Source organism: Alosa alosa, chromosome 15 (assembly GCF_017589495.1).
Source record: "Alosa alosa isolate M-15738 ecotype Scorff River chromosome 15, AALO_Geno_1.1, whole genome shotgun sequence".
NCBI classification, from domain to species: Eukaryota; Metazoa; Chordata; class Actinopteri; order Clupeiformes; family Clupeidae; genus Alosa; species Alosa alosa.
The window spans coordinates 13,475,053-13,499,502 of NC_063203.1; the positions used below are offsets into that span (position 1 = coordinate 13,475,053).

The window sequence follows — 24,450 nt, forward strand, 5'->3', positions numbered from 1 at the left end:
GCTAGCAACTTCCGGCTTGAAGGATCAGCCAATCTATACAGCTGACATAATTTGTGGCCATTGGAAATTGGCCCCGTTTGTGAGCTTGTGAGCACATGTCAGACACCATTTTTAAATATAGTGGCACCCAGTTGGGACGCTAACTAGCTGAAGCTGCTAACCCTACAAATCCTGACCCCCTGTTTTTTTTCTCTCTTCATAACCTTTGATCTCAATAGCCTGCATTGACACTAGACAGTATAGAGGGCAGTTAGTCCTGCTCTGGCTGGAACGTGGCTGCTGTGGGGTTAGGGGCGGTGTGCCCATATGGAGTGTCTATAGTCTATACTGTTTGCATCTGGGGAATGAGGCTGCCATGGAAAACCACCCTGTTTATTGCTGGCAGCAGCAGCAGCTGTGTTGGTTCTTATTCTGTCCCGTTTCAACATGCCAGTCCTAGATTTCATCACCTACTGTATCATTGTGTGTGTTGCGCTCTCTCTCTCTCTCTCTCTCTCTCCCCCTCTCTCTCTCTCTCTCTCTCTCTCTCTCACACACACACACACACACACACACACACACAGAGAAAGAGATAGCCTAATGCCACAAGGGACATTGTATATTGTGAATTGTACTGTCCTGCCCTCTCAGATGATACATTATTCAACAAAAGGCAATCAAAGCTGCAATGCATCATTATGGGACTATGACTGTTAACAGTAGTCACTACCGGGCAGCAAATATTAAAGTTTAATAATAATAAAAAACACATTGAATAATAAACAACAAGGATACAAGGATACAAGGAAGTTTATTGTCACATGCATATAGTTACTGGAAGTAAGAAATGCAGTGAAATTATGTCTGGTGTCAGCCTATTTGTGCATTAATGGGGGGGGTAAAAGTGCAGTAGAAGAGGGGTTTAGTAGATTAAGTGGCAAGGGCTGCATAAAAAAGGTGGGGGAGCAAGTATGTAGAGGAGGCTTACTGTAGCAAGCAGTGTGCTGTATGTATGTGAAGTGATGACAGTGATGATGTAAGTGTGTGTGTGTTGGGGGTCAGGGACTTACTATTGCAAGCAGAGTACTGTATGTAATGTATGTGAGTGATGACAGTGAAGATGTGTGTGTGGGCGGGAGGGGAGTGGAGCAGTGACTGTGTGTGTGTGTGTGTGTAGTGTGTAGGTGGGTAGGTGGGGGGCAGTGTGCTGTAAGTATGTAGAGGATGTGTGTTGGAGAAGATCCTGAAGACAATGTGCTGTGTATGTGGGGGGGGGGGGCAGTGTGCAGCAAGTATGTAGAGGAGGCTTACTGTAGCAAGCAGTGTGCTGTATGTATGTGAAGTGATGACAGTGATGATGTAAGTGTGTGTGTTGGGGGGGTGTCAGGGACTTACTATTGCAAGCAGAGTACTGTATGTAATGTATGTGAGTGATGACAGTGAAGATGTGTGTGTGGGCGGGAGTGGAGCAGTGACTGTGTGTGTGTGTGTGTGTGTGTGTGTGTGTGGGGTAGGTGGGGGCAGTGTGCTGTAAGTATGTAGAGGATGTGTGTTGGAGAAGATCCTGAAGACAATGTGCTGTGTATGTGGGTATGTAGAGGAGTGCTGTATGTATGTGAAGTGATGACAGTGATGATGTAAGTGTGTGTGTTGGGGATGGGGGTGGGGTGGGGGGGCAGAAAGGCTAGGCAAGTTTACAATCCTGTGAAAGAAAACATTCAAACATTTATTAGTATTTCAAAATAATAAATTAGACTGATTACAGATACTGATAATTCAGAATTTAGGCTATATGAAACTATTGTTATATGGTCCAATGATGTAACGCAGTGTCTGGTAGGGACACTATACCATCTTAATACAATTTAAATGTACATTTGTAGATTAACGGCTATTTGAACAGTAGGCCTAAACTAGGCTACATCCCAATAAAATAAATACCGGTAATCCAAGTGAAATGCTGTTTCTTTGTCCATTTGTATCAAATAGCCTATACATTACAGACTGTGATAGTTGATACACATGAAACCTTTGTGTTTGATCACGAAGGATTCATAATCATTTGACATAATTGAGCGATCACGAAAGCATGTCATAATTGCATTTATTTATTCTGTATGCGTCTACACCGACGTACTAGCGTCAGAGAGTGCGGAGGGTCCCTTTGCAATGACGTGGAAGACTGCGAACCAGACCCGCGCACAAATCAGTTCATTGCGGCTGTGTTGGTCTGCCTATACTATGCAACACTGCCCTCATGCGGCCATTGAACGACCCTGCAACCAGACGCGCTCCTCTCGTCATCATGAGGGTCTGCATAATGTTGGTGCTTTGAAGCGTTGAATTATTCATCTGCAGTTGATGGACACACATATGAGGTGTATGAAGCCTGTATGTGTATGAAGGACGTGATTTCTCACTCAGTGAGTGAATTGGAATTTATATTCAGACCTTTAACCTATAACCTATGCACAGACCAATTTCAGTGCTGCACATAACGTTTGTATAACAAAAGAGATGATACTGTGCACATTTTCATTATATAGGCAAGGGTCTAGCATTTCTCATTACATCCATGCGTTTTGGACATTAATATAAGGTGATGGATTGAAACCTTTCATTGAATGTGGCAAACTTTTAGGTGAATATGGATAGGCTATGTGATGGTTCAGCATGGTTCATATTTGTATGCAGTATGCTTTTGGAAGGTATATTCAATATATAAATATCTCGTGGAAATGTGTGGCATCTTGGCTTCATGTCATATATCAAAATAATAACATAATTATGTCATCTCAACATAATAATGTCATCTTCTTTTACAAATAACAGGGGGCCAGAGGGGTGTGATTAGACATAATTCTTGTTATTTCAGACTTCATTGCAGCATGCGACCTCACCACACGCCCCCAAAGATTGTGTCACTCCTCTGCCGAAGGCGCTCCTTTCGCTTTAAATTCAGCCTCCAACTGACGTAGGCGATACCTAGCGTTTCCCTCCCCTTCCCCTTGCTCGTGTATCAATAGGGCTTTTTTGAATCGTCGCCTGGCTTCCCTCGCACCCCAAGCCGTATCATTGAGGATGAATAACCCGCATTACCTCATCGGTGGCAGTCCTGTCACTTACCCCTGCGCGCTCGTACCGGAGCCCTTATTCCGTGTCCGCTCGTAAAGATAGAGGCATGGGCCGGGGGTATTATTCTGACGTCCTTGTGTAGCGAACGATTGAGAGGCCCTGCCTGTTTTCTTCCCTTATCATATTATTGGAGAAGGGAAGTCTCAATATGTATCAATTTGGTGGGTTGGATCCTGTTGTCTGAGCCTTCTGGCTCGTTTCATCCCCTGAACTCCTCCGAACCTAACCTAGCCTAGCGAGGTGAGTCTGGATCGACTCGGGGTGGCTATGCCTAAACAACCTCAGTTTCTGTAACAGTGATAGATTGCGCGGGTTGACGAAGGATCCCACTTACCCCAATCAAATGAAGATTCTGAGGCTTTTCCTAAAGAAAGGAGCTCATATGCTGCAGTGTCTTTGTGGAAAGCGATCGAAGCCGACTACAAGCACGAGCGGTGAGACATCTTGCATGCTTTCTTCTCTCGCGCTGTGCTGTGTGCCGTGGTGGTGGCCGAAGTGATTGCATGGAGCCAAATGCGTAATTGTTTTGTGTAAAAAACTGTAGCGGTGTGTTTTCTCTCTGTATATTGTTTCTTTGAGCGCCTTTCCGACTGAAAGGGGGCTGCGTAAATACAAATAATCGGTTGGCTAAGCTCACTGCATGGACTTTGGCTGGATCAAGAACCCCCTTTCGTTGGGTCTCCTTGTTGGGCTTTGTTCAATATATGAACGTCCTTCCATGTAAATCTAAAGGGATACCATAATCTGGGCCACTTTGCCACTAATCTCATCCCTAGGTTTACGGAAATTAGCCACAACTCTTTGTTGCAGGTATTCGCAATGTGTTGTTCAAATGGGCCATGGCACTGTTGGTCTGAAACTTTAAACAGGTGTATTGTTGTTGTTCGTGGAGTCAATGAGGTGTATGTACATGGATGTTCGTTGAAGACTTACAGTGTGTCTGTGGTGCTATATGAGAAAGTCATGCTTGTGCGAATGATATAGTATTCATTCATTCTTTTCATAGTCGGAAAAAATACATTTTAGAAGACCGTCTCCCGTAGAAACAAAACCAAACGCAAGGGCGCTTTGCGAAACGAATCTTCATTTCCTTAAATTATATCACTGATGCTTGTAACGCTTTCCACAGAGTATATTAGTAGTTTTATGGCTCTTTTTTACACCACCAACAACAGACAACAGCCCAGAAAATACAACATCATGTCGTGTGGAATTATGCGCCACTTGCGAATCCAGGACCTTGGACAGCACTCAGGCAAAGCACCCACTCCATTCCCCCCAGCAAAACGTCTGAAGCAATCTTCCTCACAATACATTATCAACGCCCCACAACGCCCAGCTTTAATGGAACCTGCACTGTGTGCCTCTTTTTTTCATTTCTTTGGGCACAAAAAATGATGTGAAAGCACTTTCAGTGGGTAACTGCAGTGACATCCGAAAGAAGGTCCCTCAGCGTACCTCGTTTTTTTGCGCGACGTTTGGAGCCCCTCTCTCTCGAATTGTATTTCTAGTGTTACGCTGTGCTTGCATTTTTCTCCAGGGCAAGACGCCACCCCACAGGGACCGCACATGGTCTCGGCCTCCACAACACAAAAAGGACAATTACCCTGCGGTGTGAGGACCTCCATCAGGGGACAGGGAGACTTAGGGTGTCCTGCCAAGTCACAGCTCTCTTGTGCTAAAGACTGGGGAAAAGGTGTAGACCATTCTAAGCCATGCAAAGGTCACAACAGCAAAGCCTGTGGGAAGAGATAGGTGGTACTTACAAGTAACCCTGAAGTGACTTTGGCACAAACCCACAATGTGTTTCTAGGACAGTGCCTGCACATGCAAAAACAAGTATCAACTCACAGACTGTATTCTCACTCTCAGCACACCAACCAATGGTAAAATATATTTTTAATGACTTGAAAAGTATCATCTGATGAAACTTCACCAAAGACACCTCAGTCTTTTGCCTGATCCTCATTGTCCCCTAAGAGGTAGGACAACACAGTCTTCCGTTTTGCGTTTCCCTGCCAGCTGTTTTTTTGGGATCCTCTCACTTCCACAGTAAATTGAGCCGGAAAAGCGACACTTTACATGTTCTCTCACAGTCAGTCCTGTCAAGGTCAGAGGGTTTGGTGTCTCCTTTTTTGGCCGTAAATCCTCCTGAGAGCTCCGCACTCTGTTCCTGCCAGCCCCGTGGACGGCCTGTTACAGGATCTGGCAACCCTTCTAGAATCCTCCGCTCTGAGTGCAGAATGTAGTAGTGGATAAAGATTGATTCCATATGACAACAAACACACACACACACACACACACACACACAAAGTCACAGAGAAATTCCTTACATTGCAGTGTTAATCTTTGCTGTCTTATCTGGTCAGACGTGCTCAGTGTCTCTCTTTGTGACTTTCTTTCTGCTGTAACCATCTCTGTCTGACTCATTCATTTGCTGTTAGATTAGTGTTATTCTAGGAGTGTTAGATTATTAAATACCAATTTCTGCACTCAGATGTGGTCCACTGAAGATTTCAGCATTACAGAACATTACAGAACATTTTAGTTCAAACAGTGGCTGAAAGTTTGAAAAGTGCTGTCCTGTAGAAGAGAAATGGCATAGTGGAGGGGACAAAAGGAAGACTAGCTAAAGACAGAAAGGGAAAAAGAGGGAAAGAGCCACGGGATGAGTCAGAGAGCCACCCGGGAGGCCACATTTCATTTGAGCATGAAGACGAAGCTAATGTCCATTACGGTAATGGATTGTTCTCTGTTAGTTTTTAGCTTCTTGATGGTCCTGGTGCCTCTGGGTGGCAGACACAGTGTCCTGCTGTATGGAGCACTCAGGGGTGCGTTTCCAAAAACCATAGTTGCTAACCTGTTAGCAACTTAGTTGGTTGGCAAGGTAAATTGCATTGCAACCAACAAAGTTGCTAACTTAGTTAGCAACTATGGTTTTTGGAAACGCGCCCCTGGATGGTAGACACAGTGTCCTGCTGTATGGGGCACTCTGGGTGGTAGACACAGTGTCCTGCTGTATGGGGCACTCTGGACGGTAGACACAGTGTCCTGCTGTATGGTAGCCTGACGAGCCAGACCCACATTAAAATGTAGGGTCTGGGTACTCACCGTTCGCAGTGCTCAGTCCGAGGGGCGGGATAATCGGTTGTCTTTCAAATTCCCTCTGCACGCAATAGGACAGCGCTATGAGTCCCATGCGTTTCCCACCAGCGGAGCTAGTTGGCTAGTTCAATCTTTTGCCAACTTAATAAAAGCTTAACTTGTGTCACACTGTTCGCCAACAGCAACATTATCTTATTTGTTTTCAAGTAGCAGGGAATTCAAGCCAAACCGTTGCAACTCTGCCATCAATCATTATGTTAAGCCCGCCTAACGACTCTATACACGATTTGATTGGCCTGATAGAAGTTTAATTTTTCGAGCTCACAAGCCAACGGAGAGTTGCTAGACTAGCCCTGGCAGCAAATGTAACCGCTAGGGTGCGTCTAGATTTCTAGGCTAGCTGTATGGAGCACTCTGGATGGTAGACACAGTGTCCTGCTGTATGGGGCACTCTGGATGGTAGACACAGTGTCCTAAGCAGCAGTTCTGCTGTGGCATGGGCATTCAATATATGGGCATGTATCTTTTTCAGTTGTTCAGTTCAGGTTGCATAGTTTTCCACCTTCTTGTCAATTCTGAATAGTGGACACTTCTGAACATATCGGATTGTTTCCTGTTTCCTTGTAAAAACAGGACAGGGGCTAATTGTTGATATGTTTGTCTGCATTAGGTTTAATGGGAACTGATTTCCTGCGGACTCTGGCAGTCCTTTCTATTCAGTTGTAAATTACTTGTTTTAGCAATTGGTTGTTCCTGTTTAGTATTTCTCATCCGCATGCTACATTTCAAACTAAAGGTTCCATTTGCTGTGATAATGGTGTTGTTTTTCAGTTCCCTGAAAGCTTGGCTTCAATGGCTTGTGTAGAAACTAACCCTGAACGATTCTCCAGAGAACACCTCCATGAACGTGGAGAGAATCCTTCCAGTGCTTATTCAGATGTGAGTGCTGAAATAACTCTTATCCCTGAGGCAACTCTGGGAATCAACCAACCATAAGACCGCAGGAAAAAAATAAAAACGTTTTGTGCCTGGAACCATTGGTTTTTTATGGAACCCATGAGGTTCTGGTGTTGGTCGACTCAGAGGCGGATCCGCTTGACTAGTGCCAGGCTAGATTCAGATCTGTTTCAGACTCAACTCTGTGTCGTCCAGTGTGTGTGTGTGTGTGTATGTGTGTTGTGTGCTTTTCCAGGTCCCTGCTGTGCTGTGCTATGACTCTCTCCTCCACCTTCTGCCACCACCTCCTCCTCCTCCTCCACCACCACCACCTCCCACTCGTCACCCCTCTTTTCCACCTCCTCCTCCTCGTGGTTAGATAAGACCAAGTAAGGGCACGAGCAATTAAATCACATGAAGGGAGTCGATGATGAGCTTTTTTTAAATTTCAAACAGAGCTCGCAAAGACTGTCCTAGCCGCCCGAGACTGAAACGCGAATCTCTCAACTGAAGAGACAGCTTTCAGCGGTGAGGCCCGATATTCTTAAATGACTCCAGTCATTTGATGATCTTTGCATAATCTGTGCCACTCCGGTGCGACACACTTCCAGCTCTATACATCATCTTTCCGTGACTGGCGCGCCACAGCGCTCTCTTTTGCAGTCGAGTAATGAAGTCACTAAAGATGGGATTCGAGTTCCAGTGTAGCAGTGGCTGTCGTTATGCATCAAGAGATTATTAAGTATGGTAATCGGAAATCAATCCATCCTTCCCAAGTCCTGCTTCTCTCTCTCTCTTTCTCTCTCTCTCTTGCTCTCTCTCTTTCTCTCTCTCCGCTGGCACTTCCACGAGGGGACCGGAGGAACCAGCGGCACATTACCCATCAGCCCTTGTTGTCTTTTCCGAGAGTTAAGAGTAACGAGGCGGTTGCCTGGAGAGGATGGCGCATGATAAACTTTAATTTCTTTTGGCAGAAGGGGGTGAAAAAAAGTAAGTTATATAGAACTTGGAGTTTCGCCCTGGTTTTTTTTTTTTGTTTGTTTTGACTAGAGGGGGGGGGGGCAGGCACAGAGAAGGGCTGTGGGGGCTCCAGGCGTGAAGGCCAGCATGTGCGCGCCTGCCACTTAAATGCCAATCCCTCCCGTTTCTTGTTGTGCCCCCGCCGCCCGTCCGTCGGCCAACTCCAAGACGACACAGTGTTTATCTCTGTGACTGTGCGAAGGAGAAACATGATTCATCAAACGTGAGGCGTGCAACACGACGGAACTATATTTAACACGCGCCCGAGCACCTATGGGAGGCCATTTTCAGGACGCCTGGGAGTCCCTGGAGGTTTGAGACAGAGACGTGTCGCAATCTCTACCCAGAGAGCAGACCCATTTACCGCAACCATGGCAACTGCCTGTCACTTGTCGTCATTACGCCGAACGCGTCTGCCAGTGTTTGAACAATCGCTCCCTTACTGTGAGGCTCGCCTGGCGTCCCTGAGCCCCGCCTCAGCCTCGTCAACTGTGCTCATTTCTGACAGTCATCGTTTCATGGCCCACACTATAAACAATGGCTCTGATTTCATTTAGTCTCATTGCAGTGTGTGCCTCAGCGGCTCACATCCCACGACTCACTCTCGTTGTCCACTCATCTAAATGCACAGTGACAGCAGGCAAAGGACTGCCGGGCGCACTGGCCGTTCGCTAAACACAATTGATTTGTTTGCGTGTACTTATGGTTCATGTTTCAGTTTTTTCAGGGAGAGGAGCCAGATATGTGTTGGTGGGAGGAGAGAGAGAGAGAGAGAGAGAGAGATGAGAGGAAAAAACAACAAGAGAGCAGAGTGCAGATGGGGGAGGGAAGAGACAGTGAGAGAATGAGAGAGACTGAGAGAGAGTGAGAAAATAGAGTGCAAGGGGAGAGAGAGAGTGAGAAAGAAGAGAGAGCATAAGGAAGGGATGGAAAGGAAAAATAGAGAGAGTAAGTGAAAGAAGAGACAGCGAGAGAGAGAGAGAGAGAGATAGAGGTGCTTAGCTCGTCACTGATGTTCTGGTCGAGAGAAATAATTCATAAATCTGTACACTGGCGGCCTATTTTTAGCAACTCGACCTTGATTGAAGAAAAAGCCATTTGTTTGTTGAAAAGTGAAATTCTCCGGTCGCCGTGGGTGCATCTATGAATCCAGTAAGAGGCCTGATGGTGTGTTCGCAGTGACTTGCGTGTGCGTGCGTGCGTGCGTGTATGTGCGCTTTGCTTCCGTTTGCCACGCATGTGACCCTCCATATCTACGTTCACAGGAAGCAGAGAGAGAGCCAAGACCAGTGTTTACTTAAGCATGCCAGCGCTATGCAGAAAATGGTGTCAGCAAAGTGCTGTAGTGTGTGTGGGTGTGTGTTTGTGTGTAGAGAGAGACAGAAAGAGAGAAAAAGGAAGAGAAAGAAAGAAAGAGAGAGAGTGAGATACAAAAGGTGTCATAGGGACTTTGTGTAGTTCCTATATCCTTTTTGTCGTTCATATAACTTTTGTGTGTTCGCACTGCATGGAACTGCGGGCAATTGTAGTTCTATAGCCATTTTAGCTCTTACTTTGGGAAAGGGTCTTTTCCCTGCACATAGGAACAATGACAGACATACTTACATTGTTTTGTTGATTGTTGATCATTTTAAGAATCATTCAACTTCTGTTTAAATTTGCTTAAAAACTGTATGCCGAGGCTGCAGAGGCTGACTGATGTCATGGGACAAATACTTTCTGGGTAGATGAGAAAAATACGGATGAAAATAGTCATGCTGATTTTTCCTGAGTGCTTCCTGATAGTATGAGCTTCTAGTTTGTTGATAAACTTCGGTAGCCTAAATAGCAATGCTGTCTGTTTCATTACTCTACAGTATGACCATGTAATAAATTGTTTGCTACCCTAAAGCCAGTTTGATTGTTGAAAAACAAAAATCACTGATTCGATCACTGCGATGACCCAGACAAACAGATGTATTTTGCATTGGCGTAGAGCAATGTTGGTTATGCTAATCGCAATTTATTATATCCTTTGCTTTGGTATCTGTCAGTAGACTTCAATCTATGCTGTGTATTTCATTACTTCATGTTCAAGAGGCTGCTATACTAATGTCAATGTTAAAGTCCTTGTAGCTTATTTTATAAGCATTTGCAGTGCTATCTTTAAAATCCAGTGACCAACAACCATCAACCACTAACTAGCTCCCTCTGACTGAAGCCCTGTTTCGTCTCTGAGAAGGTTGTGAATACGAGAATCAAACCGCTAGTTTGGATTAGAGATTGCAGGCAGGTTTACTAAAGGAGAAGAATATCTAACAGACATGAGACATGTAGTAGGCTACCTAAAGGGCATGACCGTCATAATAGAATTTTAATTAGTATTGTACAGTTTTCATTCCCCACTTTTGACAAATCTAAGCACAGTCATATAAGTTAATGTGCAATATGTTTTGGTTCACCGTCCCTGAGTGACCATTAATATAAGCGTTACAGTACATTCCTACTGGTGGTGCGAATTCAAACAGAAAAAAGCCCTAGGAACTGTGTAGTTCTAAGATAAACTCTCCAGTCAGTGGTTCATTGAACTGTGTTCTTAGAACTTAGAACTGTTTAATCAGAAAACGCCTAGGGAGTGTGCTGTGTGTTTTTTGAATGGCTGTCAATATCTATTAAAGTGTGCCACTGCAGGGATGGTTTGGGAAGAAACACCCAAGAATAGCATTCTAATGGGCCTCAACATGTCTCCATGACAGTTGCCGTTAACATATCTGCCTATGCAAATCTGTATGTTAAATGAATACAAACTGTATAAGGCCCTTCACAGTGAACGATCAGCATTGCTCATGAATATTTACACAGGAGGCTGCCATAGAGAGCCTTGGGGCTGATTAAAATATATGCCTTCTATAAGTCACATGCAGCCCTGGAGGGCTATCCATACCTTTTCTGCACAGAACCAGCTGTAAATGTTCTGCTTAAAAGCATTTTTCAGAAGCTTAAACCATGTTCACCTTGTGTGGAGGCACAAATCTTAGTTTCTTCTAGGATCTTTGAGGGACCGTTTTTTTGTCCTGTGAGCGGATCTCCCTCTCTAGCTAACACAGAGCCAAACGAGCCGAAATGTGTGCTTGTGAGGGCAGAATGGGCAAGGTGATCTACTGATAGGAGAGAGAAAGAGAGAAAGAGAAATGGAGAGAACATAAACACACATGCACACTCTCTCTCTCTCTCTCTCTCTCTCTCTCACACACACACGCACACACACACACACACATACACACACACACATATGCATATCTACAGTATATGTCTGCCATACTATATTGTACTCCAAGCATCCTCTATGTAAACCTCATGTGTAAATGTTCTACTTTGGCAATGCAAAAAATGTCTGTCATGCTAACAAAGCTCACTTGGATTGAATTAAAAGTGAGAGAGTGAGAGTCAGAAGAGCCCACAGCTGGACCCTCGGCTCAGACACGGCCCATCTGAGCTCAGACTGGAGAACCTGCAGCTGATCTCTCCCGGTCACTCCGGGCCGTGGTTCACTGGGGGGAATCAACGGGGGCCCTGTGTGCTGTCGCACGCATGCACACACACACACACACACACACACAGCCTGTTTGAGGCTGTGTGTGAGAGAGGGCTCACAGAGAGCTTGAGGTTCCTGCAGCCTTGTTTATTAACTGTGACTGGACAGTTGTATTTTTTTCTGTGAGTGTTGGTGTGTGAGCACTTGTTTTTAGACTCAGCTGCACATGTACATGCTTTCAGTCTATAAAAAGTGTGTATTAGTAAGTTTGTATGTATATCTATTTGTGTATATGTGTGTGTATCTATTTGTGTATGTGTGTGTGTGTGTGTGTGTGTGTGTGTGTGTGTGTGTGTGTATCTATTTGTGTATATGTGTGTGCGCGCGCACACTTTTGTGCTCTTGTAACCTGTTTACTATTTTAGCACTCGAGTTTCCCTCTCCCACGATAGAGCTTAATGGAAGCTCTTCAATAATTGAAGGAACACTCTTGTCCTCTAAATCTTTGTTCATCTCACAGTGTTTGTGTTTATGTGTGACAGCAGATGAAAAAAGGGAGTGACTATGAGTGTGTGTGTGCGTGTGTTTTTTTGTATGTGTGTGTGTGTGTAAGAGAGAGTGGGAGCATTGCGGTGAGTTAATAAGTTAACAGATACACTGTGTTTGGTGAGATGTGGGAAGGTGTGGGTTGGAACTGGTTAGCATGCTATCGCTAATTAGTCGGAAGGTGTGACATGAGTTTGAGTATTCCTTCTGTCCTTGATTTAGAAATCTATGTGAGAGTGGGTCGCCCTGTCAGTTTACATCAGAGCAAGAAATCTAATATATATTTCATATTATATAATATGAAACTCTTGTTTTACATTGAATTCTGAAAGAATCTAAAAATATAGAAACACACTACTTTGTATGCTTTTTTAAAAAATTACAAACATGATACAAAACACATACTAAATACTTGTAACATGTTACAAGAAAAATGTTTCTGCCCTCTGTGTGACCTGGAACACAGGAAGATTGCCCTAGTTACAGTATGTCCCAAAATAAACAACTAAATAAAAATACATTTCAGGTCATGGCCTTGTACGTAAATTAAGGTGCGAGTGAATGTGAGTCTAAATCAGGAAGATGTAAGTCAGCTGAATAAAAGTGTGCCCACTGTTCAGTAGTTGAGCATTCAGTGGATTTGTTTATCTCTAATAAACGACACGTTGACTAGGGGTGAACATGACACACCAAGTATCCTTCTCAAATGGCAATCTATTAAGCACTCATATATCATCCAGATAATGTCAGTTATGGGTAAGCAATAGACAGCTATAATGGAGGTGCCATGGATACGATCAGCCAGTGCTATACCCTGCCCAGCTGTGCTCTTGAGCAGCCTGCCTCCCCCATCCCCTCTCCAGGGCCCTCACAAATGCACCCACAACGCCCTCTCCTGGCGGAAAAGGACACCTGCATGCTATGGGGGCATCTCACTACTGGCTCTCACCCATTCCTGGGCCTATCTAGAATTTCTCTTGTGGATACGACACCAGACGAGATGCGAGCATCACCCACTGTAAAACATATTCTCTTCCTAAATGTGGCTGCCTCGGCCTTTAATATGAGTTCATTACTCACAGAGCAGTCGCAAACTGTTTCCCCTCATTACACAGGCAAGTGGTGCTGACTGTAGCGTAATGACATTAGGTATGACCGAGAATGTAAGCATAACAGAATGAGTCATCAATGAGGTGACAAGCCTGAGATCACTGGCACCCCCTGCTGGTGCATTTGGATAGTGCAGGTAATAGAAGTGAAGGAGTAAACGCATCACCCATCACCATCATGAGTTTCTTTAAATAGACAGAAACAAGGACAAAAACACATTTTTGCCTATAGTATAGACACAAGTAATGTTTCTATTCATACTGTGTGTCTTTTCCTTCTAGTGGGGGGATGTCAGGTTGATCTTAAACTAATTAGATGTACAGTACATTCCTATGCGATTTGAACAGCCTCCTACTACTCTATGATGTCATAGGTGGTATCTCTACCCCTTGAATTACAGTGAATGGTATAGTCTGGTGACCCCTACCACATATATCTTTCTCCCACCCCTGTCCGCATGTGCATGATGAGCCAGTCCGAGATGTTTTTAGATTCCGTTTAAAAGCCGGTTGTGTCGGGGGCCTCATGCATTTTGCAGGAGGCAAATCTCTAAATTAGTGATTACTTTTTGGAATGGAGTGTGGAGACAAGCGCTGGGCCATCAATCATTTAAACACTACTGCTTTCCGCACCGCTGTGTGTCTGTGTTTACATGCGCCCGGTCAAATCAGAGAGCGAGGAGCAGGTCCTTGTGTGCATGTGTACTTGTGCGTGCATGAGAGAGAGAAAGAGAGAATGAGAGAGAGAGAGAGAGAGAAAAAGAGAGATATATTCCATTGAACATAGTCTTAAGTGAGGAGAGGAGAGGGTATGAGACCTAATACCACAGCGCCAGCACTAGAGAATTCAAGAGGGCGTGACGTGCAGAGAGAAAGAGAGAGATCACAGAGAGAAAGAGAGCGACTGTTGGCAGAAGTGTTGCTCTTTTCTGTGCTGTTTGGAGCGTTGCGTTTGAAAGTGAATCTAAATGGCTGTAACAGTGCTTCACAGTCTCCACTGGGTGGCAATGCCTTTCAGCATATGCTGCGGTGCCATACACCAAGCTCGATGCTGTTCGGTACTACGCTCTCTCTCTCTTCTCCCTTTTTCCATCACTGTCTCTCCGCTCTCCACCCCCACTTCCCTTATGTGTTAACATGTCCTGTTCAGCCAACGACTGTATGTTCAGTGCCGGAAAACAAAAGCCCTTACTGATGCGCAACCTTTTGTTTAAAAGGATGCACTTTCCCAATCTTTGTGTGTGGTGCTAAACCTAAATTAGATCAAGATTCCTAACTAAGTAAATACCCAAAGGTAAGAAGGTAGCACACTCAAATCTTCATAGAGCTGGGCTCATCTCTATTTCACCAGTTGATTTTTGGCCAAGCCAAAAGCCATGTTTGGCACATTTGGTTTTGACTTGGCCAAAAAGAAACTGTTGAAATGGCTACCTCATTACCTTTGCTGTGTAACTTTGTTTGGCAGATGGCACCCACAGTCCTGTTGTGGCTGGGGCATGATGATACGCAGCAGACCTGAGGGCAGGACTGGGGTTGTATAATTGTATACTGGGGTTGCACGAGCGTGAACGCTTCACGTGCATCAGCAAGAGGAGGAAGAGGTTTTCTGTGTACCAGCTCTCTCTCCTGTGAACACAGTATTCAGCCAGAACACACATCATCATGCTCTCACCTGCTTTGTCTTTCTATTCTCTCTTTCTCACTCTCTCTCTCTCTCTCTCTCTCAATCCTCCCCTCCTCTTTTCCTCCTACTGCCCCAGTTTGCTGTTATACTGTATGTAATGCTGGCAGGGAGCCAACCCTCTCTCTCTCTCTCTCTCTCTCTCTCACACACACACACACACACACACACACAGAGAGAGCGCAAGAGAGAGGAACACACACACACACACACACGCACACACACACACACACACACACACACACACACACACACACACACATATTGTTCACATCCCCAAACAAGTGATGCAGTCCAATTTCCAAGAACTTGCCTCACAGGAAACATTATGTGAGTGTGCTGACCTGTCCTATAGGCCTACTTTAGACTACAGCTTCTTAAATAACTTCGCCTGGCCGTTTGTCAAATGGTGTGGCTTGGGTACAGTTAAACCTCGTGGAAAGTGTGTGCAATTATTGACAATATCTCTGATTTTTTTTTTCAAGAGGACCGGAATCACGACTTAGGTTGGTCGGCCATCGATCTCCGCTCGCATTGACACCCAGCCGGGAGGCGCTGGTGTTGAGTTTTCACAATCGATACGTAAACTGCTCGATCAGAGGTCACGGTAATGACATCCGCGCGCCAAGGCATGGCACGGCACCACCATCGAAGCCGCAGCGCGCTCCTTCGGTAAGGGTAGCCTACTGGAGGCAAATAAATTGATCACTTACGATTAAATTGCTCAGGGTCTCCCAGGCATTATAATTACCGCCAGTGCCTTAATGGGCGTATCACTGATCGAGCCTTTTCTTTTAATAAAAGTTAAAAGAGGGCTAAGTGGATATTTTTGCCTTAGCATATTCAGGCTATTCCGAAGGTTTCAATGAGACGAGAAATTGGACACAGTGTGATTCAGTGTTCCTACATTCACACAGCCTCAATTTACAGTCAGGGCCCCTGCGGATCTCAGTAAATCTGTACTGACAGTCGACTTCCATTTGCTCCTATTTTCCAGATTGGATAGACGGGAGGTTGGAGACGTTTTACGCGGATGGCGATGTTATTGGCAACCTCCACTAATTGCACGTCCGTCATCAGTTACTCTCTCGCAGTTGAATCGAACTGTTTGACTGCTAAATTTATGGACGTCAATATGCATCTCTGACGAATAATCTCGCAAATGAGATTGGCATGAAATAGAACGCGGTTTTTGGTGGCGCAGCTCTTGCGTGTGTTTGACCCGTTCTACTGGCCATCATGCGCTTGGGTCTGATAATGTCACGGACTTAATAGCACACTCAGTCATTTCTGCGGCTGCTCTTCAACTTTATAGGTAATCCTAATGGCCACAGAGATTAGATGCCCTTGATCAGAAGGTAATTTTCGTGAATATGGTGCAAGATATTTATGGCAATCAGTAATGTAGCTTAAAAAAGCACAGAGAACCTACTGATAAACTATACTAAATTCCAAACAGACATCTTTGCACTCAGGGACTCCTCAGTTACCAAATTTACCCGTGGCAAGAGGCATTTTAAGTCCCTGTCGGTGGTAATTGCTCACTTGCCTTGAGTGCAGTGTTTGCGCTTGACACGACACCGCCACATAGCGGGTAAAAAAAGAGAAGCCCCCTCATGATCACTGGAGCTTTGATGTTCACGCTACGCTGGTTGTCGCTTGCGGGTAGCAAAAGTCGAACATCAAGCACGCAGAGCGCACTCTAAATAATAAGAAAAACTTGAAACTTCTCTCCAGGGAAGGCCCGAGAATGGCGGCGTTATTCAAAACTCCATCTCGTTATTATATCATCAAAACAATAGGGTTTAATGAGACAAGATCCGGCGAGTATTATTGTGCTGTTTAACAAAACATGGAAGCGTTGTAAAGCACTTTTGTGGCGGATATGTCCCCAACAACTCACAGGCTCCAAATCAAGAAATTAGACGCTGATTGTTTGTTACACTACCCGTTTTAAAGTAGCCAAGGGACATCACTTTCAGCCTATCAGGTTGCTATTAGTTTCACACTATCTACAGAACGCTATCTTGAAGTTTCTTGCTAAATTGGTTAAATGAAATACGCAAGCGCCTGACAAAGCGTGACCCTTGCATACACTGATCTGCATACTGTGTCTGAGTGTGATGTAGGTCTGAGTGGACCATTCTATTCTAAGGAGAGGGCATCCCGGCTTTTCTGTTGTCCTGAAACTCATTTTGAGGGACATCTGTGGCTCTCAGTCCAGTTCTCGACCTCGCTCACTGGCTGTAAATTGTTGTTTTTTCCCTGGCGCTTGAACCCCCTCCCTCTTCTCTTTCCCTCGTTTCACTAGACTTTTTCTTCGAGCCGCCGAGAATGCCTCTTACGAATATAGATCACGTAGGATTGCGTAGAGAGGACAAAGCTGTCTGAGTGTTTACTACCGAAGAATCGTAAGAGAGAGGTCACGGCAGTATAGCAGTAGCCTAATATGATTTTATATCGGTCTGCGCAATCGATTTTTTTTTCTGTTAAGGTCTGTACAGTGTTGAACTACTTGTTTTTTACATCGAGAAGAAGGCATTTATGCAACATGTTGATGTATATTCTCTGTAAGTTCGGAAAACGGAATACGGAATTAATTGTCCTTTAATGCACAGGTTTAATGCACAACGTACGGAGCAGTCAAACAGCTGACAAATATGCAGCTCGCGGACACGCGGGAGTCAGCCTGCTGACAGTCGAGCTGTACGTTCTCGCGCATCGCAGACAGGTTGCAGAGCCACTTACAGACAACTTGAGGAGTTGGCCATCTGCATGCCACACGCATGGAAGAGCGTGTCGCAAAGACGAACACCTAATCACACCGGAATACATTTTTAAAAGAAATATTTTTTGCCTCTGCATCCCTTTGGGATATCTGTGGAGAGAGACACGGACGGAAACTGCGCAGCGTTTTGGAATGAGGTCATAAATTAAAATAGGTGTAGACAGTTTTGTATTTTAAGAGACATGATCATAAAGCACTTACGTATGTAACGATGACATCTCAATTACTGCTGTTTTAGAATACTTTCGATTTAATGAACTGGCACTTCCAATCCCGGAGGCGCGCGGCTGCTCCCGTGAAAAAGCTCATGCGACATTACACAGTTAATAATCAGAACTCAAATATAATTTTCTTTCGGATCACTTCACACTTGTCAGTCCCTCAGCATACTGGATAGTTCACGGGGAGATGGCTGCGGCGATAGCCAGCTCCCTGATCCGACAGAAACGCCAAGCACGGGAGACTAACAACGACCGTGTTGCTACCTCCAAGCGCCGTACCAGCCCGAGCAAAGACCCCCGGTCTGTGTGCGCAAGGCATATCTTCGGGGTTTTCAGCAAAGTTCGATTTTGCAGCGGAAAGAAAAGACCTGTTCGGCGGAAACCAGGTCAGTAACTTTTGACAGCAATACGTCCTGGAGGTCTTCTTTGATGATAGCGCTTTGCAGTTGTGTAAGTGGTTACTGACACACTGTCTTACACCATCATGTCCAGAGGATGTCAGCTATTTAGGCTGCAATGTTTTTACACTAATTTCAGAGTAACTCCGTATTGCCTTACTTGGCGTGCAGTTATAAATAATTAAAGGTTATCCTTTATTCCCCCGAATTTAATCTGTTGGTGGAATTATGATACCAGTTTGTATCATGTAACCCTGCACCTGAATTTTGCACACAGGAAATTAACACTGCATTGCAGCAAAGACCACCGCTCTAGCATGGCATGTTTACAGGTGAATGTTTACTAAGCCGGTCTTTGCTGCGGCGGTTGGCCTGTGTGAGGTTAAGCACCATTGACAAGGCCCGGTTTTATTGATGGAATGGGGTGCCAGTGCTGGCGGGCTTTGTTGAGTAAGGGCCTTTATTGCATGCACAACCTTAACCAATCTCCCTGGCCCGGACAGAGAGAGAGGAATCAATCAAATATGTGTGGCGGAATCATCAGAAAGTAATCCCGCAAAGTTCTTCATTCATAAGCATACAGTTGCAAGTCAGAGCAGGCTGATTTTCACACCATTCTAGCGGAAAAAAGGTTCGCAAATCCCACATGTTGGTCTTAATCGGTATTAAGGAGAAGATTGGGGCTAATGTGCAAAAGTGTTGCACCTAGTCTCTTTGTGTGTGTGTGTGTGTGTGTGCGCGCGCGCACGTGTGTGTATGTGCGCGCGCGCACGTGCGTGTGTGTATGTGTGAGGTATTTCCAGTATTTCAGTGCTGTCCTGCAATCTGTTTTTCTCTTTCTTTGAATAAAACAAGGACCTTGTATTTGCACAAGCCGACTTTGGGTGAAAATGTCCTTGGTTAAAGTGCTGGAAGCTGGGCCAAGTTGATTTGTATGTATAGGCGAAGTTTATTGCCAGCCCTTCCTGAATGACTGTTCCCCTCTATCTCATGGATTTTGCACCCTTGGGGACCCCACAAGTGGGTGTGTCCCCGAATATGGGACTGAATGCTGATTGTGTCATCTCCTATGAATGACATAGCAACGTGTTTTTTTCTATAAACAATGTTTGTGTAAAACTGTGTTATGCTGTAATGCAGAATATTATTATTGTTAGTGTGTGTGTGTCTGTATACGTACGGTCTGACCTGTGTTGTGTGTGTGTCTGTATACGTACGGTCTGACCTGTGTTGTGTGTGTGTGTCTGTATACGTACGGTCTGACCTGTAGTGTGTGTGTGTCTGTATACGTACGCTCTGACATGTGTTGTGTGTGTGTCTGTATACGTACGGTCTGACCTGTAGTGTGTGTGTGTCTGTATACGTACGGTCTGACCTGTGTTGTGTGTGTGTCTGTATACGTACGGTCTGACCTGTGTTGTGTGTGTGTCTGTATACGTACGGTCTGACCTGTAGCGTGTGTGTGTCTGTATACGTACGGTCTGACCTGTGTTGTGTGTGTGTCTGTATACGTACGGTCTGGCCTGTGTTGTGTGTGTGTCTGTATACGTACGGTCTGACCTGTGTTGTGTGTGTGTCTGTATACGTACGCTCTGACCTGTGTGTCTGTATACGTACGGTCTGACCTGTGTTGTGTGTGTGTCTGTATACGTACGGTCTGACCTGTGTTGTGTGTGTGTTTTGTGTTGCAGAGCCACAGCTGAAAGGCATTGTGACGCGACTGTTCAGCGAGCAGGGCTTCTACCTGCAGATGCAGCCCGATGGCACTATCAATGGGAGCAAAGACGAGAACAGTGACTACAGTAAGCACACACACACATGCACCCACACACACACACGCACACACACATGCACACACGCACACACACACACACACACACACACACACCTCTGAGAGAGGCACATCTCTTTGGGACACCACCTTTCTGTCATGGTTTTGGATGGCAGGACCCCCCACCCCCCCCACACACACACTTTGGGTGGCAGGACCCCCCCCTCCACACACACACACACAACACTATCCGCCTTACACCTGACTGCCCCCTGCACCCACATATCCCTCCTCCCCCTCCTCCTTCTCGTACATCATTGTCACCTGCACTCTTTGGACTCGTCATTTGTCAGCATGGCGTCCTCGCTCTCGCTCATGCACACTGTGGGCTCTCAGCTGTCCAGCCTCAGGCTCGCCTTCTCCAGGTCCAGCTCCAGCCTCTGACCCTCAGCCTGAGCACGTGCCAAACAAAATGATGGATAGCACTTTCTCTCTCCGTCTATCTCTCCTTCTCTCGTTCTTCCTTCTTCAGTCTGTCCATCTTTCAGACTTGCCCTCCCTCTCTAACCCCTTCTTTCATTCTGTCTTTCTTTGCTTCTCTCTCTCTCTCTCTCTCTCTCTCTCTTTCTCCCAATCTCATTCTCTATTCTCATTCTCTATTCTTAGTCGACTAAGCTCAATCCATCTCTCCATAAGTGCTACCTATCGTCCGTCTTTCCCCCTAAAACAAAATCTACTTGCTGTCAGGGTGAGAGGGCCCGTCCGTCCACCACAGTGACGGGCTGAGAGAGAGAGAGAGAGGGAGAAGTGGGAGAGAGACGGAAGACGTCCTCTGACAGAGAGACAGCTGACAGCTCAGAGAGAAGTGGTGGATGTTTACCTCCCAGCCTGAGTGAATGAACAGGTTTGGTCTGCGGTAGGAGAGCCTGACTGGACAGATGGATTTGAATTCACCGTGTTGTGATCACGGCAGACGATGGAGGGGAGCCATGCGGGACAGCGACAACCTATTCTCCATAAATAACTATGTTGAGGGAAAACAAGTTATTTATTGATAATCCTGTAGGGATATAATATACATAATATATGCAGTTGATTGGAGTTTCTGAACGAACGATTAGGTGTATATATAATTGTATATGCATCAGAAGGGTTTTCTAGGTGTGTTTGGAGTGCACCCTTGAAAATAACTATAGTAGAGTCAAATATCTCCTGTTGTTGCTGAATGGCAGGGTTCTGAGACAGTACAAATGAATGTTGGTGGGTGCTTGCTGTGTGGTTTAGCTGCAGTATCCGCATGGAGTGCACAGGGCAAGGTAAAGTACACATCTGATCCATGTTAGAGTAATCCGAGAGAGAAAAGGACTTCACTGAGAAAGACACAAAAGGCACCAAAACAAACATATAATCACATAATCAGTGAAGTAAGAAAGATAAATAAAAAAGCAGAAGAAAGAGTGAATAAGAGAAAAAAAAGAGAAAAGAGGGGAAAACATCAGGTACCTGCTGAGCTGAGTGGTGAGGGAACAGCTGGCATTGCACTGGGGCTGGGGCTGGTGCTGGGGCTGGCATTGCACTGGGGCTGGGGCTGGTGCTGGGGCTGGTGTTGGGCTCCAGAGCTCTTGCATATGTTGGTGGCCCTGCCAGTTTCAGCCCCAGAGCCCAGGCCAGTGCTGGGCAGTGAGTGTGGGGCGACACCGCTGGATGGGTGACTGAAGCCGCTCAGCGTTTGTGTGGGAAAGGATTAATGGTTGGCTAGAGGTGGCCAGTGGCATTTTATGCTCACTCTGTTTCTGCTATAGTCTCTCTCTCTCTCTCTCTCTCTCTCTCTCTCTCTCTCTCTCTCTCTCACTTCTCATTTTCTCTTTTTTTAGTAAGTGTGTGTGTGTGTGTTTCTGCGTAACACCTGCTCCTTTTCTCCATTCTGTCCCCCACACACACACACACTCCCCGTACATCCCCCCGTACCCTCCATCCCTCTCACTGACTCCCTCTATCCCTCTCTCCTCTCCTCTTTTCTTCTCCTCCTGTCCTCCTCTCCCTATTTCAGCTCAAAGGCGCCCACGCACGCTGCTGGAGTATTTTTCCCTACTGGCGTCTTATCCCGAGATTTGTGTCCACGCAGATGATACCACCTAGCCCTTAGTGTTTTACTTTTATCAGGCACGTCCACGTTAGCGCGACCAACAGGCTTAGCGCGGCGCTATCCAGGACTGGTGTTGGCGCTGCCTTTGTAATATTGGCATTATGGCGCTCGATAAGGTTGGCATTAAAGGACTTAATGACGAAGGTGTTAAAGAGCTTTGTCTGAGGCTCTAAATGAGAATACAGGAATCCGCGGCACTGAACACTGCCAGGGTTCTACCCCAATATGGGGCACCTCTGTTCCTTTTTCTGTTCTGAGTGAGAAGATTTTAAAATGACATAGTGGTGATGATTTTACATTTTCACTTATATATGATTATTGAACTTCTGAAGTATTGATCTATAATACTTTATCATTTTCTGTTCAATTTACTTTATTACTTTATTACTTTCTGGTTAACAGTGCGTAAGTCCATACTATCCCTAACCTGACCCTAGCCAGATGAATGTCGTTCCGCTTAGCTCCGCCTAGCTTCACTCACATCCATCTTCCATTGAGAGTGATTTCTCCAACCAACTTTATGGTTTAGCCAATCAGGACGCAGGGCGGGAGTTTCATAGATGTGACATAGCGTAGAAGCGACTGTGAGTCTGTTATTAGCGTCACGGGTTGGCTTCGATGTGAGTGGTTGAAGTAGCACGTCACTAGATGACGGACAAGTGGCTTATTCAATCATATGCAAGCATTTTTTGATTAGGCCCAGCCTTCTGAAGCAACACTTCAATGGATCGGTTCCAGATGGATGAGTGGAGCTAGGCGGAGCGAAATTCATCTGGCTATTGCCAGGTTATACTATCCCATGGCAGAGCAAGGATTTCATGATTTGGCAAGGATTGTGGCTGCCAAGAGACATTGTGCATACTAGGAAGGCATTGTGATAGCAGTACAACTGCAAATGGGAAAGGTAATAGTTATCAAATATGGATGGGTGGTTTGCCAAATGATGGAAACTCTGAGGCTTCCACCGTTTCCACCGTTGTGCCCTTGAGCAAGGCACTTAACCCCAAGTTGCTCCGGGGACATGTGATCCCTTGTAATATAGATGACATATGTAAGTCACTTTGGTCAAGAAGTGTCTGCTAAATGTAATGTAATGTAATGTAATGTAACAGCTTCAGAGAAGCTAGTCCATACCAAAATATGTTGGTGACAGGTGTATGGTATGAGTTTGTTAGGCAGCCATGATCCACCATACTGTGTCACATTAATATGTTAATATGGTATGGGTGAATATGTTGTTTGTTGGTGTACATGTTTGGTATGGGTGTGAGTGTTTGGGCCTCTCTTACAGTAGGTATGCAGGCTGCTCTCTCCCACTGTTAGTGGTAGCGCACACAGATACTGTGTCTCCACCCACCCGGGCACAGTTCCCTCTCCAGCTGGGATGGATGGATGCTATTTTACTGGGAGGCACAGAGAATATAGTGCAGCTCAGACACACACACACACACACACACACACACACACCACTCTCTCATGGACCACACTCCTCTTTTCTATGTATCCAACACACCCCCGTACACTAGCAGTCTCTCTCAGAAGCTCATGCATGTACATACACACATACACACACACACACACACACACACACACACAAACACACACATACGCACATACACACACACACAAAACATATATCCTGCGAGCTCTCTCCAGATCTGTCCTCTATCTCTCTATCCCACACACGTTCAGTGATATGTGCGCTCTCACATCATCCTGACACATTCTCTCTGATCCATCCTCCCCCGACATTCCTCCCTTCAACCTCCACACTCCTCGTCCTAATCCACTCCTCTGTCGGATCAGAACCCGCCCCCCTTCTTTCTCTCCTCCTTTCTTCTCTCTCTCCTCCTTTTCTTCTCCTGCTGGCGAGCCCCACACTCAGTCGCTCCCTTCTTTTCTCTTCCGCCATTCAAACGCAATTTGTGGCCCAACAAAGAGCCTGTCGATTTCCGCACAGTGAAACTAAATCGGTGCGTTGGACAAGCCAGCGTTGGCACATTCCCCTTAGCAAACTCTCTCTCTCTCCTCCCTCCCTCTCGCTACTCCCCCCTTCTCTCTCTCTTTCTCTCTCTCTCTCTCTCTAAAGCCTCTATATCTG

The 24,450-nt window shown here is 45.6% G+C and overlaps 1 protein-coding gene across 4 annotated transcripts in view; it reads left to right on the plus strand.

The window, feature by feature from the left end:
* fgf12b (fibroblast growth factor 12b) overlaps positions 1–24,450 on the plus strand; it is a 50,650-nt gene that overhangs the window by 16,257 nt on the left and 9,943 nt on the right. For 2 of the 4 annotated variants that reach the window (XM_048264967.1, XM_048264965.1), the window contains exon 2: positions 20,124–20,234. In XM_048264967.1, coding sequence (XP_048120924.1) covers positions 20,124–20,234 — 111 coding nt within the window. Of the gene's footprint in view, positions 1–2,991; positions 3,549–17,475; positions 18,421–20,123; positions 20,235–24,450 lie in introns of those variants that run through there. The other 2 variants (XM_048264966.1, XM_048264964.1) reach the window with 2 other exon arrangements.